The sequence below is a fragment of the Schistocerca cancellata genome, chromosome 7 (genome assembly GCF_023864275.1).
Source record: "Schistocerca cancellata isolate TAMUIC-IGC-003103 chromosome 7, iqSchCanc2.1, whole genome shotgun sequence".
NCBI lineage: Eukaryota > Metazoa > Arthropoda > Insecta > Orthoptera > Acrididae > Schistocerca > Schistocerca cancellata.
In genome coordinates this window covers 251,995,651-252,012,926 of record NC_064632.1, presented here as the reverse complement: position 1 = coordinate 252,012,926, position 17,276 = coordinate 251,995,651, and the positions used below count along the sequence as shown (strand labels likewise).

Sequence of the window (17,276 nt, the reverse complement as noted above, 5' to 3'; positions counted from 1 at the left end):
ATCTGGAAACTAAAACAATGAAAAATTCCTGGAATCTAAAAAATTCCTCGGTTTTTCCCGGTTTTCTCGTGAATGAAAAAATTTTCTAGTTTTTCCCAGTTATCCTGGGGCATATACATCCTGTAAACACCAAATTTTGATACACTGACCTAACAGATATGTTCATCATACATGTCACACTGATTTCGGCAGTTATTGCACATAGTATTCTTGTCTGTTAGCACTGACAACTCTACGCAAACGACGCTGCACTCTGTCATTAATTGAAGGCCACTGGCCACTGAGTTGTCTGTGATGAGAAGTAATGCCTGAAATTTGTTTATCTCAGCACACTTATGACACTGTAGATCTCAGAATATTGAATTCCCTAACACTTTCTGAAATGAAAGGTCCCGTGCATCTACCTCTAATTAGCATTCCGTGTTCAAAGTCTTAATTTTCATCATGTCGCCATAACCACGTTGGTCACCTCTTCACTGAATCACATGAGTACAAATGACAGCTTCGCAATGTACTGCCTTTCTATACATTGTGTACGAGATACTACAGACATCTGTGTACATGCATAATTGTTATCCAATGACTTTTTTCACCTCAATGTATGCACCGATGTAGCCGATCCAACATATACGCTAAATAATCCACTGTGGTCCACTACAGAGGATATTACTGTTATAACAGAAGGCATAGCTAAACATGTTTTTCAAAAAACTAAAGTAGAAACTGATGAAATTCAAATAATACTTTACTTATTCCATCTGTTTATTCAAAGTTTCACTTCAACAACAAATAAACGTAAGAAAGAAGAACACCACTTGGCATTGAAAGCATAAACAGAAGACTATTACTGACTCCGAGTAGCAAATGTACAGAGCAAAACATACCAGTCTTTCAGCTACACTATTCTGCCTTGGGGCCATGATTGCTGATCCATCCTGCAAGAAAAATTAATTATTAGCTTTTTTCCCCAGAAACATAGCAAAGGTATTCTCAAGTTTGTCACATCTCGTCATACTTACTTCTGAAAATCCAGAGCTTGTGGTTGCCTGCTCTGAGTCAACCTGGAAAAGCAAAGCGATTATGGAGTTAAGTATTTTGCAACCAAATTAAAGTAGCCAACTTACACCAACATCTGGGGCAACTGGGTGTGAGTATACAAATTAACTGGATCAATCCTTAGAACTGATAACATTACATTTTTTAAATTATAAGCTAATCAGAAATTTTGCATAAATTAGTCTATAAAACTAACTTCATTGCTTTTCTTATTTAAAGAAGAAAATAAAATCAAAGTCACATAGTTTTATGTATATGTAATGCTTGTACATACAAAGAAAAGGAAAATTGATCTAACAGCACTCATACATCAACAACTGTCAATATTTTTGTCCTAAATATTTTTCCACGACAGGTAAAAGAACTAAGTGCTCCAGGGAAAAAATAGACTAGATGTAAATTATTAAAGACTTTTGAAGCTACTTCTCTGTTTACCATTTGAAATTTTTTTTCCCTCTTGTCACTAAAAGTTACTTACCTATCAGTCACATCCTCTGCAACCTTGAATTAGCCTTCTGCATTGTAATTATTTCGTGTTAAGAAGACAAATACTTCATTATTCAGTCCCTGTCCATTAACAATAATCTCACAAGTATAATTAGAAGAAAATGGACACAGTGTAGTCCAGATCCAAAGACTAAGGCAATAACAAATTTAACAACAAAAGCTGAGTTGACTTCATTTACTTGCCATAGCACACACTTAACATGATACACTGCTCCATGTAAAGTGATAGAAACTTTTCTAAATTTCCTCAGTTTGTTAGTCACAGACCTCCCCAACTGAATATCTCTAAATGAAGCTACTGATACTGATTAACACAATAAAGTTAGTTTTCAACCTTTATTTTCCAAAAACAGAAACCTATTCAGTTGAAGTTGTCTGATGGGTGGATTTATTTTTAAAAAGATCAGTGGAGAACTTAATGGTCTGGATTGTTTATTCCAGAAACACAAAATCAAATAATAACTTAGGTACTTTTTTTTATCACATACCTAAAAGATCATTCCCTCCAACTTTCAAACAAAGGCCCCAGTAAAAATATACATAAGTCACAAAATGCATAAAATAACTTTCTTCCCCAAAAAGATTACCGGCCTACCTCTTCATATTATTATGTTATGAAATGCTGAAGATCACTGAGGATGCAGATCTCCAGACGAGGAGGAAATTAGACCACAACACTCAGCAATGAATATTCCGACTAATGATGATGATAGTGTTTCTAAGAAGCATCATCAAATGATATTTTGTCTAAAACGGACGATAATGTAAAGTGTATTTTGAAAATCATGTGAACAGCCGTCTGATGATGAACTTGCCAGTTCGAAACCGGTAACGGTGCTATTTACCTAAATAAATGGCAATATTAATAGTGGCTGGTTGCTGTTTTCTTCTTTGTAAGAAGTAGCCTATATTAATCATCAAACAACTTTACATTCACAGTATGATGAAAATTAGTAGAACACAATTAGAAAATTAGTGGAACAAATGACAGATAGTAGAATAAGTAAGTACATTCAGGACAGACTGTAAAAATCTGTGTTAATGCAGTTCAACCACTAAGCCTTCAAGTGTTTTCCAAGATTCCACTCAAAGCATCAACCTTACCTTACCTTACCTACTCGCCATATTCCATAATAGTCCAACTTCTGGAACAATATTTTGTGATCAACATAATCAAATCCTTTAGTTAAATCAAAAAATATGCCTAGCATTCGAAACCTTTTGTTTAACCCATCCAGTACCTCACGGAGAAAAGAGAACATAAGATTTTCAGTTCTTAAACGACTTCTAAGGCCGAACTGTACAATTCGATAGCAATTCCTGTAATATAAAATAATCAATTATCCTTACATACACAGCCTTTTCAATAACTTTAGCAAACACTGATGACATAAAATAAGTCTAAAATTTCCTACATTATCCTTTTCTCCCTTTTTATATAGCGGCATAGCTACTGAGTACTTTAATCATTCAGGAAACTGACCATTCCTAAGGGAAAAATTACAAATATGGCTAAATACAGGGCTAACATGTGCAGCACAATACTTTTTAATATTCTGCTAGGCACTCCATCATATCGATGAGAGGCCTTAGTCTACAGTGATTTAATTATTGACTCAATCTCCCCCTTGTCTGTATCACTATTTCAGACATAAATCTTGGAAAGGCATTTGCCAAGAAAGTTATACGATTCCCTTTAGAAACTAATTTTTTACTTAATTCACCAGCAATGCTCAGAAAATGATTGTTAAATACTATACATATATCTGATTTATCAGTAACAGAAATATTTTTACTACGGACTGACTTTATATCGTTGTTCTGCTGACCAGACACTTCCTTCATAGCTGACCATATGGTTTTTTAATTTTATCCTGTGAATTAGCTATTTTATTTGCATACCACATATGCTTTGCCTTCCTACTTTTTGTAATGGGCTACTTTGGCTTGAGTGTGACTACTTCTAATATTTTGATATGATTCCCAAATTGTTCTACATGATATCTTTACCCACTAGCCAACCACCCGGGCCGCCTATTACTGCTAGTACCCCATTTAGAATGTTGTGATGGGAAGCAACTCTCTATGAGTATGAGAAATTTGTTAAGGAAAGCATTATATTTGTCATCTATGTTATCAGCACTATAAACATCCTGCCACTCTTGTTCCTTGGCAAGGTTTAAAAAACTCTATTGCTGTTGGATTAACTTTCCTACATGTTGTTGTCTTCAGTCCTGAGACTGGTTTGATGCAGCTCTCCATGCTATTCTATTCTGTGCAAGCTTCTTCATCTCCCAGTACCTACTGCAACCTACATCCTTCTGAATCTGCTTAGTGTATTAATCTCTTGGTCTCCCTCTACGATTTTTACCCTCCACGCTGCCCTCCAATGCTAAATTTGTGACCCCTTGATGCCTCAGAACATGTCCTACCAATCCGTCCCTTCTTCTTGTCAATTTGTGCCACAAACTCCTCTTCTCCCCAATTATATTCAATACTTCCTCATTAGTTATGTGATCTACCCATCTAATCTTCAGCATTCCTCTGTAGCACCACATTTCAAAAGCTTCTATTCTCTTCTCGTTCAAACTATTTATCGTTCATGTTTCACTTCCATACATGGCTACACTCCATACTAATATTTTCAGAAACGACTTCCTGACACTTAAATCAATACTCAATGTTAACAAATTTCTCTTCAGAAACGCTTTCCTTGCCATTGCCAGTCTACATTTTATATCCTCTCTACTTCGACCATCATCAGTTATTTTGCTCCCCAAATAGCAAAACTCCTTTACCACTTTAAGTGTCTCATTTCCTAATCTAATTCCCTCAGCATCACCCGACTTAATTTGACTACATTCCATTCCATTATCCTCGTTTTGTTTTTGTTGATGTTCATCTTATATCCTCCTTTCAAGACACTGTCCATTCCGTTCAATAGCTCTTCCAAGCCCTTTCCTACATAGTTTGTAATTATATGTGACATCTGTTTGAGTACAAAAGCCTTTTAATGTTAAAATTTGTGCACCATGGTCTGAAAAGCCATTCACCCTTTTAATAACAGAATGCCCATCTAGTAATGAATATTTTGCATCTATCTTGAGAAGCAAAGCATTCTTTTCAAATATGCTGACTCTCTCTAGTGGCTTAAGACTTGAGTATGCGAGTGTCTCAATGTAAGCGGTGTGCCATATGAGGCAATGAGTGCAACCTCAGTCTTCAAAATGGTTGGAAAATATATAGTATGCCACCTGCAGTGCAAGTTCTACGTATCTGAAGCTTTGACTATTTCCAGTTCTCATTCCCCACAGATGAATTTGTCTTTGTTTTTCAAGGTTCCTACTTTCCTGAATTTCATTGCTTTTCTCTTATCCTTATTTATGATTGCAACTTAGATTTTGTTTGTATCTCATACTGTGAAGCAGCGTAGTTGTTCTTAATAGCATAAAAAACTGTATAACCAAATGACAAGCTTTTCAATTACAAAAAGTGACTTAGAGTAGACTTGTTTGTTAAAATGTACAGTTAAATTCTTTAAACCACATTTCAGAAAACAGAGTGAAACCATGGAGTATTTGATAGTGCAGTACTATCATATACGTACCTCTGACAAAGTACCTGAACATTCAGAAAGTTCTTCCTGAAACAAAAGAAATAAATAATTTTTGATACATTTTAAGATGTAGTCTACAATGACACAGAGAATTATATGCCATAGTGCCAATGTATAACTGATTAAAGCAGCATAAATGCTCTTCACTTAGTCATGGAACTGACCCCTCCCCTCCCCAAAAAAGTAGGTGTTATAGACTTAACTTACAATTGTAACAGCCTAATATCAGTTCATTAAATAATATGTATCACTATTTGATTATGTTGGGTTTGTTGAAATTTTCCAATATTGAGTTACTTTGCTCTCACTTATCTGACACTAAATCTTCAATAAGGAATTTGATTTGGACAAAATGCATTTCCCCAATAGCTACAAAGCTATGAAATTACTCCATTCCGAACTCTGGACACATCAAATTGAATCTACATAGTATTTGATATTTTTTTCAAAAACACAGTCACAGTTTTAAATATTGCCGTAGCTCAAATCAAAAGTTCTCAGAAATTTCTGCTTCTGTTTCCTTCACTTTTCATTCAACACTCCATTCTATTTCTCAAAACTGAGATGGTGATAACCTAACTTATTTCCTGTGTTAACATCACTTTCTTTACCTACTTTCAGGAAAAAATTAGTACAGCACTGAAAGAGATCTTTCATACAGTAAATAACTCTTACCACTCCAAACACACCTTTCTACATCACATTCTGCCTTACAGAATTCCAAAACAAAAAAAAAATCAAAAACAAAACAAAAACTCACAGCAGCTTTTAAAGTATTCATAAATGAAAGATAATGCTCATTCACTAAAGAATGGTCTAAAAAGCCACTCACCCCTCTCCAATCTTCTGAATGCACACTTTCAACTTCTACGGAAGCCTGTAATAAAGAAAGAAAGAAATAAAATAAATAAATAAACAGTAGTCCAGTGCTATTGTCATTTATTTTGAAGCAGAGATATGTGTGGATATGGGGAGAAGCACGAAAGGGAAGAAGAGGTGAGAAAAACCTCAAACAAAAATTACTCAATAATTCTTAATTTTTTCACTAACTCATAAATATGATGGTCACATCAAGCTATGATGATAGCATGCCATTCCTAAGGTAACTTGTGGAGTCTTTGCTGAGAAAATGATGTTTACATACCATCTTGAAAACCTGGCCTATGTCACGGCCAAAGTTGTAGTTGTGTGTACATTAATAATATAAAGTGACGATCTGCACCATATTAACATCTCTTTCTGAAACAGAACGCATCTCTTACTTTGGCAACTCAGTACGTTCGAAGTCCACACACATATCTCCACCAAAATATTTATGATTAAAAACAATGGGTCAACCGAAGCGCCCGATCCCACCCGTCGGCTTTGACCCGTTATGCAAGGCTGTTGTGGTGCGTGATATCACGACGGCGCGGAATTTAGTTTGTGAAAGTGGCATGTTTGTAGGTGTCGTTTTGATGTGATCGGTGGTGCTCTCTGGTGTGTTAGGTGATGTTTTTGGATTAGTTTGTGTCTAAATTTGTTTATATTTACTTTGTCCCCACCCAAAAACCCCCAATTTCCCATGCTTGTCCTGTTATTTTCATTAGATTTTTTGTGGAACGTGTGTGTGTGTTGGTTTTTCAATGTATTTTCGTGTTTGTGGTCATGTTTACCTGATGACATCATAGGCGCCATATTGGAGTCTTAGTGTATGGTCGTTTCCACCATATTTGTGACGTCATGGGTCAAAGCAGACAGGTGGAATCGGACACTTCTGTATTTCCAAAACAATTATGTTCTCATTTAAGATATGACAACTGGCTACAAATACTGTTTGGTGTTGTGAAAGAAACTGCAAAACAACTTCTGTCACGGAACTCAGTGGCAATGACTTCTGCCTTTCGTTATTCTTGTGCGCTACCTCTAGTGTGCGGCTTCTATCTTTTGTGAGAGCTATGATGAACAACCATAAAGGAGATGTGCATTTTACACATTTCTGCACTGTCAATAATAGTAATATTATTGTTAACATATCAATAATAAAATATCTTTGTTAACGGTTTATGTTAGAAGAACTATTATCTTATATTCTGTTGCAACTTGTAGTAAACACTGTGCGCTGTAATTTTATTAGTATCACAATACAAAACACCCCAAACATGTGCTGCTTTCAATTCCATAGAAGGCAGGCACTGCAAGTATGAATATTACAGAACCATTGGTTTACATCATCATTGCAAAATATTGGCAAAAATTATTTACACAAGAATGGAAAGACAGGAAGATCCTGACTTCAGGGAAGATCAGTTTGAGTTCCCAAGAAATGTGCGAACATGCCAGGCAATATTGTTGCCAAGATTCATCTTAGACAAGAGATTCAACATAGCCAAACATATCTTTAAGCATTTGTAGATTTACAAAAAGCTTTTAACAATAATGACTGACATACACTGTTGTAAAGTTAGGAGGGATAAAATATACAGGGTGATTCACAAAGATAAGCAAATATTTTAATGTTATTCTACAAGTAAAACTAAAGAAAAAAGTTTACATAAACATAGGTCTGCTAATATGGAGTTACCGTCAATAAAAGATTTTGCCTGAAATTTAGCAACTTCACTATTAGGTCCAATATATTTCTACCATGAGGTGGGTACCTAACTATCTGTTCTAGGTAGTTTTCAGAGAAAGCATTTAGTAACGTTTCACAGGGTGTCCTATCATGCCCACCACTAATAAAGCTGTAATTTTCGGAATTAGTCAGATGATTAAAGTCTCCAATGATTACAGTATGGCTAGCGAACTTATGTACAAGTGAACTGAGGTTTTCTCTAAGTTTTCAGGTACATCAGGAGATGAGTCTGTTGGGTGCCAGAGATCCACTCATCATTTTATGCCCACCCCTGACACTGAGTCTTGTCTAAACAATCTCACATGCAGCTTCCATTGCTACCACTGTCAATCTGAGTTTCTTGCCTATTGGCAACAAATGCACCGTCTCCATTTCCTATTTTTGCCTCCCCTTTCAATACACACTTAAAATTTCCCCAATAATCACACTGCTACCAATTTCAGGTCTCAAACAGCTTTCTGTACTTAGTATTATGTGAGCTTCACTGCTTTTCATGAGCATTTCAAACTCTGGCACTTTGTAGTGCATGCTTCAGCAGTTTACCTTACAATTCTAATATTCTCACCTATGAGAGCCATTTCTTTTGATCTTACACCGATACTTCTGGGTTTCCTTCAGCTATCATTATCTGGATTGGATGGAGAATCATCTAATCTAAAAAACCCTTGTGTGCACCCCACACACAGTCAGCCATCTGAGTAGCAACCTCTGTTGTTTAGTGCTCACCTGACCTATTTTGAGGGACCCTACAGTTCTCAACCCTGTGGTGCAAGCTCTGGAAGTCACAGCCTGGCTTGTCACAGAAACTTTCTGAAGTCTCTAGTTCAGTCCTTCCATCTGACTCAGAACGAAAGACCCACAATCAGTTTTGGAGCCCGTGATGCAAATTGTGAGCTTCGTTGAAACTCCATGCACGAGGCTGGTCTTCTCAACCTTCTTAGCCAGTTGCTGGAATGACCCAAGAATGACCTCTCAGCTTAGGTGACAGGCATAATTTGGTAAAATGTGGGCAGTTGGTTGCACCCTATTCTCTCAACGGCTGCAGGTATAGCCTTTGTAACAGGTTGAGTGAGGCCCCCAAGCATACCACTATGTGTTCTTCCTCCAATTGTTTGGTGCTATGGTAAGTGTTCTGTGAAAACTAGTCTATCAATTTGTTCTTTCAACCCTTTATTTTGGCCCAGATACAAGCTTCTCACAGTTTGTCATTCTCTCAAGTACTCCTTTAGACAAAGTATTGAGTTGTAGGAATTCCACTAGGTTCAACAACTGAAAAAACCACAAAGGGTCTAACAACTTTGTAATGAAAGAAAGACTGACCAGTACAATACTTAACAGATTTATCTTTTTCATCACAGACAACAGATGGGAACATCCTCACCTGTTAAAAAAAAGTGTTGATTAATATTTCTCATAAAATTAACCATCAGCCACATCTAACTACCACAAAGTCAAAGTTGAACTTTCTAGTTCTGAAATGGTTGAAATCAGAAGGACGGACTGCTGGTGTTCAGTTCATGGCTATTGTCTATCTAACGATGCTCTAAGTAGCACTTACCACAACAGTGACCATTGTCCATTTGTAAATGAACAGAAAAGCAATTCTGAGGGTCCACCATAAGAGCTACCAACAATTCCTTCAAAATGGAGCATTACAATACACAGCTTTCCACACAGGCTTGGTGAGAAGCATTAATGACTAGCTTCCTCATCTGTATGTAATTAAGTAAAGGAGGTCCTGCATCTCGGCACTATATAGGGAATGCTGTTGTCTACACTGCTAATTAATGTTCACAATTTTACCACTTCGGTGAACAGTTCTTACCGGAACAAGCCTTTTCCTCACTAAAGAACAAATTATGGTTCCAGTACAGAAATCACCATCTCATTCATATGAGCTGAATCACAGAAATCAAACTGGAGAATACCAGAATCAAATGTGCACTTTCTGAATGTCAGCCACCTCTTACCGTAGAGCCACTGCCTAGTTTGTTCAACAGTATAATACAACTAACATGCAAGAGAGTAATAAGATCTCAAATTGAAGGGAAAGAAGCTCCTAATCAAAACAGTAAATATGTCAAGAAGTTAACAAGAAACCAAGCTTCCATTGCCATACTCAATGTGGGCTATACATTCTTTTGGCAAAAACTGTTAACAAGGCACAGTGCTGCGTTGTCCCATTCCCAAAATGATTTTTACACACAAATTTATCCACAGAAATGGCATCAAATGCTCAATGAATGCCCCGAACTATTTACAGAGACCTACAACACGTCTTAAGTTGGCTTTCTTTACATAACAGATGGGTGGTGATAATTTGTTTATTTATGAAATTGTTTTCTCTGAAAAGTAATCCAAAATTTTCAATCACTGTAAGTCCTCACCTATGGGGGACAATCCGGCATTACCTTAAATTCTGCGATGCGTTTCCCCAAAACGAGTCCTATGACGTGGTGTTACACATGAACACAGTCATGGCCTTCCAAGGGAGAAAAATTAACTTCATTTGGACTAAATAAAAGTCCAGGGTGAGCAACAGAAAAAAGCGCATCGTTTAGTAATTCAATTATGGATTAAGTTTCAGCAACAAGACAACAGGATACCTGGTGCAATGTCAGATAACACCAAATTTAATAAATCAAAACGAGTTCCAAACAGGCAGTTACATAGCTAAGTAAATCTTCCTCAGTATCACTACAGGTAGTTTTCGAAAACCGGAAAACAGCAGATTTTGCAGGTGCATGCCTGAAAATGCTGTTCATGAGTGTCAGCGCTCTCTTTAAAGTAACAACAGAAAATAAATTAAACCTGCGAAATATATTTTCTTAATATTAGCAGTCACAGCCATGCAGAACTGTCTGAAATAATTTATTTCCTCCAGTTCAAGGCACACAATTACAATTTCGGTAAAGCTACAACAAAGTAGTCTTCGACCTGAACACAATCACAACAAAATGATGAGGCTCTCGACATTGTGCAAACAGATTAACTATTCACTTTCTCAGCACAATTTAATACTAAGCTATATTCCACATGCAGCGATAATACAAAATATAAACAAAACTTATAATGTCTTCCTCAAACAAGGGTGATAAAATACCTTCACGGGCATCGTGAACTGAATATCCTATTGACAACAAAGAACAATGGCAGGCATGTGATTCAAGTAGGGCTTATCACAAAGTCGGATCCGTAACAACAGTTCGTTCTGTAAGAGTAGTCAATTATTGCGTCAGGTACAGGGTTCTATTTTGTCCTATCTTTCACGAAAAAAAAACACTCATAATAACACTACCACCACTAGCCACAGAAACTGTCACAACTGCCTAGCTGATCGCAACCACCTTGCGAGTTGCGTGCAAATTTAACCGCCAAATCGGCAAAGATCCTGTGAGCATACAGAGATGATATAATATTTGGGCTCAGCCTACCAGTCTTGAGTGGAAACTGTTTCCAGATCAGCGTGTACGGCGATGACAGATTCAAGCTAGACGTCAGGCAATCGTAATGTCATGTCACGTCGACTTCAAATGTATTGTGGACGTCATGTTAATTAGGACACTACCGAACGCTGAACATGAGGTCAAGGGATAACGTACGTGATACAAAAATATCGGGGTATAGTATCGAAACTAAGGAACTTACAACGTCGAACCAAACTTCGTAATTCATATTCTAGATGAATTTTGTGAGCCAAATTGCGGAAAGTAAAAAAAACCCAAAGCTTCGACACTTATTTGCACTGTATTTAGTATTATCTAAACGAAACACTTTTTTAGCCTTGTTTCAAAAACTTTCTAAAACAAAGTAAAATGAGTGTCTGGTTTAGGTAATACAGTATCATTCAATATTTATGTTGGAATACAAAGAGGCTCTTAACCTTATACATTATGTTTTCTCTATATGCAGCAAACAACTATCATGAACAACCATATTTCTCCTTCAGAAGAGCTGATTTCTACATTTAACAACCAGTTATTTAATGAAAATCGCTACATCAATATATGTTCTTATTTATACACAATGTAGGAGTCAGTATTTTCTGCTGTGAAACATAAACCAGTTTTTCCTTTCAAATATCAGGCCTTGTTTACAAAACCCAATTCACGCTGGTCATCACATCTCATCACTTCACGGCACTCTCACGTCAGGGTGTATTCAGACTGCCCATCACATCACAGTATTTTGTTTAGCCCAGTACCAAACGGTTAAAACGAGGTTTTGAATTTGCCATCCATGATACAAAAACAAGAAGTGTAGTATCGGAATTGAGAAACTAACAACGAAAAGATTATTAATGTCCTAAGCAAACTTCATAACATATGTTCTTGATCAATTTCGTATGGCAGTATGTGGAGATGTGCAAGAGTATTTCAACCATCGACATTAAGTTGTTAGGGAAAATATACACTTACAAACACATCAAACGATATTGTCACATAGAAGAAGGTATAATTAGATGAATGACGAACACTAACTTCACTTAACGAAAGTTTGTTCAGCACTTGCACGTACAAGAGCGCGGAGCGAACTCCCTCCTGCCAGAACACATACAGTATATATGCAACTACAGAAAATTCCAGTACAGTGATTCTTGAAATTTGTGGATACTTCTAGAATGTACTCAAACCGAATATAGAAATTAAAATTGTACAGTCCCAGTGAGTTTTGAATTCACGACCCTCCATGCAACAATTTTATATCATAACCACTACACCACAGAGCTACTCAGCTTCTTCTCTGACATTGCTCCCTCCTTAAGCGAACAGCGTCTCGGTGTTACGTCGTCCTAGTCCAGGAACGAGTCATCGGTCCTGCATACTCCCACTCCCAATGATTGATGCCCGCCCTGGGAGTGATCCTCTTAGAACTTCTTTTGTCGCTACGCTCTTCGTCACCTTTCCGCTTGTTGCCTGTCGGTGGAGCTTCGAATTTACCCTGGATGGCAGCAGCCTTGTAGGGCTTCATTTGAAGGACATGGACCGTATCTCTGACCTTTCGTCGCTTTACATCGGGGTCGAAATCTTCAACTTCATAAGTAACATCAGACAACTGTCTTACAACCTTATAATGTCCAAAGTAGCGCCTGAGGAGCTTCTCAGAGAGACCAGCCTTCCAAACAGGAGTGAAAATCCAGACGAGGTTGGTTCAAATGGTTCTGAGCACTATGCGACTTAACTTCTGAGGTCATCAGTCGCCTAGAACTTAGAACTAATTAAACCTAACTAACCTAAGGACATCAAGCACATCCATGCCCGAGGCAGGATTCGAACCTGCGACCGTAGCGGTCGCTCGGCTCCAGACTGTAGCGCCCAGAACCGCACAGCCACTCCAGCCGGCTCCAGACGAGGTCACCAGCCTGGTAGGCAACAGGGTGGTAGCTCGCGTCATACCTTCGCCGATCATTTTCTTGAGCCTGCAGCGTGCGGAGTCGAGCTAACTGCCGAACTTCAATCAAATCAAATGGCTCTAAGCACTATGGGACTTAACATGTGAGGTCATCAGTTCCCTAGACTTAGAACTACTTAAACCTAACTAACCAAGGACTTAACACACAACCATGCCCAAGGCAGGATTCGAACATGCGACCATAGCAGCAGCGTAGTTCCGGACTGAAGCGCCTAGAACCGCTCGGCCACAGCGGCCGGCTAACTGAGCTTCCTCAGCTATGGTTATCACTTGGCCGATGCAGTCGTCGCCCACATCATCAGGATGTAACACAAAAACACAGTATCCATCGTCGTAGTCGCCTCACGCCCAAGCACCAGGAAAAATGGCGTGAATCCTGTGGTGTCTTGTTTGGCGGTTTGTAGGCAAACGTCACGAAAGGTAGCACCTCATCCCAGTTGCTCTGCTCAACATCGACGAACACTGATAGCATGTCGGCCAAGTCTTATTAAGGCGTTCAGTAAGCCCGTTAATTTGCGGATGGTAGGCAGTCATCATGTGATAGTTATGTTGCATCGACGGTTTAGCTCTGTCACAAGATTCGATTGAAAAACTTTCCTCGATCCGTAATTAACGACCATGGGCCACTATGTTTTAATACAATGTCTTCCACGATGAATTTGGCTACCTCAGATGCTTCGGCTGTTTTCACGGCTTTTATAATGGCATAGCATGTCAGATAATCAGTTCAAACAATAATCCATCTATTGACACTAGCAGACGTTGGAAATCGTCCGAGGAGGTCAATCCCAACACGCTGGAAATGCATTTTGGCTGGTGGAATTGGTACGAGTCGGCCAGGTGGATTCTGAGGAACTGCCTTACTCCTCTGGCACTCTCTACAGTGCGACACATAGTGACAGGCACTCCTAAATGAACCTGGCCAGAAAAATCTCTTGTGGATTCTATCATAGGTCTTAATAAATCCTTACTGTCCGGCCTCAGATGTGTCATGGAATTTCTGTAGAACATTTAAGCGCATGTTTTTAGGAATCACTGGCAGCCACATTTTTCTTGCAAAGTAATCCATTAACTACCTTAAATTGTCCTTTCACATCCTCTGACTGATTTAAGGCAAGCATATTTTGAGATATCTTGGAGTCCTTCTTCTGTTCAGCTGAGAGATCCTGGAGTGAAGCGAGACAGTCACTATCTTCATCAAGGTCTTGATGGTCTTGCACTAAGTTTCCTGAGAGCTGAGAGACAGATGGCATATTGGTGTTTTCTTCCACTTTTGTACGCTATGGTAATGTCATACTCTTAAAGATGTAGTGCCCACCTGGCGAGTCGTCCTGTTGGATCCTTACGATCTGTCAGCCAACAAAGTGAATGATGGTCTGTAACAACTGTGAATGCCCTTCCATAGAGATACTGTCGAAATTTGCACATGCCCAGATCACAGCAAGACGTTCTCTTTCTGTAGTTGAGTAGTTTCTCTCGGCTTTTGTAAGTGTCCTAGAAGCAAAGGCTACAACCTTCTCTTTTCCATCCGAAATTTGCACCAGAACAGCATCGATCCCATACCCAGTGGCATCTGTGTGTAGTTCTGTAGGTGCTCTCTCATTGTACAGACCAACTACAAGGTCAGTCGTCAGAGCTTTTCGCAGTACATCGAAAGAATCTTGTTGAGCACCACCCAGATAAATTTAGCATCAGCTTTTAACAACTCTTGGAGTGGCCTGGCTTTGATACAAAAGCCTTTGATAAAACGACAGCAATAAGAACATACTCTGAGGAAGATTCTCACATCTCTAATACTTTTAGGAATAAGAAATTCCGTTATAGATCTCACCTTTTCTGGGTCTGGCCGCATACCTCCGTTTGACACAAGGTGGCCAAGTGTTTTGATTTCTTTTGCTCCAAAGAGACACTTTCTTGGATTAAGTTTCAGTCCGCCTTGTTGAAGACACTTAAGAACGGCCCTCAGTCTTTTTATACGTTCATCAAATGTCTCTGAGAACACTATAATGTCATCTAAATAACAGAGACACATCGTTCACTTCAGGTGACGTAGAAGATTGACCATCATCCATTCAAAAGTGGCTGGTACATTACACAAACCAAACGGCATTACCTTAAACTCATATAGGCCCTCAGGGGTGATGAATGCAGTTTTCCCACGATCATCCTCATCTACTTCGATTTGCTAGTATCCTGAGTACATGTACATGGTTGAGAAAAACTTAGTGTATCGTCAATTTGTGGAAGAGGGTAAACGTCCTTTTTAATTATCTTATTAAGCTTCATGTAATCAACACAAAAGCGTCAACTACCATCCCATTGGTGACGACCATGGGCTCTGCGGAGGCTGAATGATGACATTCTTCATCTTTTCTCTATCTCGTCGCTAATTATTCGACGTTCCGTTGCTGACACGTGGTATGCTCTCTGGCTTATTGGTTGATGGTCTCCAGTGCTAATCCGGTGCTTCACTGTCGATTTGTCTAATTTGCTCTTCACCTGTAGACTGAAGCATTCAGAGAACTCTTGAAGAATGGCAAGTAGCTTCTTCTGTTGTTCCTTAGTGAGATCTGGCGATAGTCGAGCTAGAAGATCAAGTCTCGCAGTGGTAGCGCTAATTCCGCCCACAGGCTCGGCATGGGAGGTTTCTATGACTCTCAGCTGTTCTTCAATTGATAGCTCAGCGCTTGCTATGCACATGTGTCTTGGAAGGATCCGCAGTTCTCGGCGACAGTTAACTATCGAGAATTCACCAAATCCGTTCTTAAACGAGACGACAGAGGCTGGGATGACCAAGTTATTCTTCAGTGGTAAGCTTCTCTTACATTCCACTGCAAGATCCATGGGTTGATGCATGGAATGACACATGACAGTTACCTTTCTAGCGCTGACTGCAGGAATGATCACTTCATCCAGCACACATAGTCTCCACATACTTGTATGCGCATCTTCCTGTCCACAGTATCTCATCTCTTTTAGCATAAACTTCGAGCAACAACAATCAATAATTGCCTGGGAAGCTTTCAAAAAGTCCCATTCGAGAATGACGTCATGACTACACCCTTGTAAGACGATGATTTCTAAGGCCTGTGTATGGCCACTTATACCAACATGAATGGTACATCTTCCTGTAAGTTTTATATATTTCCCATTAGCCACCTTCAGCAGAGGTGTTTGCTGTCGACGAATACGGTTTTCTGCAACTCGCGACGGTACTTCTCCGAAATGACTGAATATGATGCTCCAGAGTCCACAAGAGTTTGGGCGGGTCGGCCATCCATGAGGATATCAACGTAGTTTCCTAACATTTTTGTAGTGATGTACAGCGGAGGATTTTTCTCTTCAGCGGCCTCACCTCCAAGGAAGGTCGCACGCTTTAGTTTTCCAGTTTGCGGTGGTTTGGTGCTCGGCTGGAGCTTCTAAACGGCGATGGAGACCTCGATTGGCGTGTTGGGTAACGTCCTCTCCAGCGGCTAGCTTGCGGCGATGGTGACCTACGTCGTCCTGCACCCACACCTTCTTGTTCATCTTTGTAGTCCCAGAGTTGGCGTTGGCTAAGATCAGTCTGCTGTCTTCTGGCGAGGGCGTCATCAAATATCCGCCGCCTTTCTCGACAGCGCACCACAAGTCCCGTTCGCCAGCAATGGAAACATACTGGTTGGTTGTCTTGGGTCCTCCAGACATCAGTCTCCCTTTGTGCCCAAACAGGTTCCTCATGCAGCATTGTAGGAACATAACTCTGCTTGGGTCTCGACTTTTTCACCGTTTTAAAGGGAAGTGAAGGACGAGAGATTGGGTTCAATGTCTGTTCCACTTCCTCCCTTATGACCTCTTGAGGCGTCTCGGTTTTTTGCTCGCTGTGCAATCCAAGTACCTTCTGAACTTCCTCGCATTATTTGACAAAGAACACTTGTGAAATCAGTTGCTTCCTGCATCACAGACATCGATATGGCGTTTGGAAGCCATTCAAACTTCTTGCGTGTAATTTTTTTTTTTACATTGTCTTGATATACAGGCACCATTTCATGAAGTCGTGTGCTGTCGAAACCTCCTTCAGGAATAGGGCTTGAC

General features: G+C 39.3%; 1 protein-coding gene across 2 annotated transcripts in view; it reads right to left on the bottom strand.

The window, feature by feature from the left end:
• LOC126092033 (uncharacterized) overlaps nucleotides 1-11,160 on the bottom strand; it is a 149,092-nt gene extending 137,932 nt beyond the window's left edge. For both annotated transcript variants that reach the window (XM_049907430.1, XM_049907432.1), the window contains exons 1-5: nucleotides 10,897-11,160; nucleotides 6,012-6,056; nucleotides 5,171-5,206; nucleotides 1,020-1,061; nucleotides 885-935 (exon numbers count right to left, since the gene is read on the bottom strand). In XM_049907430.1, coding sequence (XP_049763387.1) covers nucleotides 885-935; nucleotides 1,020-1,061; nucleotides 5,171-5,206; nucleotides 6,012-6,056; nucleotides 10,897-10,908 — 186 coding nt within the window. In that variant the 5' untranslated portion in view covers nucleotides 10,909-11,160. The remainder of the gene's footprint in view (nucleotides 1-884; nucleotides 936-1,019; nucleotides 1,062-5,170; nucleotides 5,207-6,011; nucleotides 6,057-10,896) is intronic.
• Nucleotides 11,161-17,276: the final 6,116 nt, after the last annotated feature.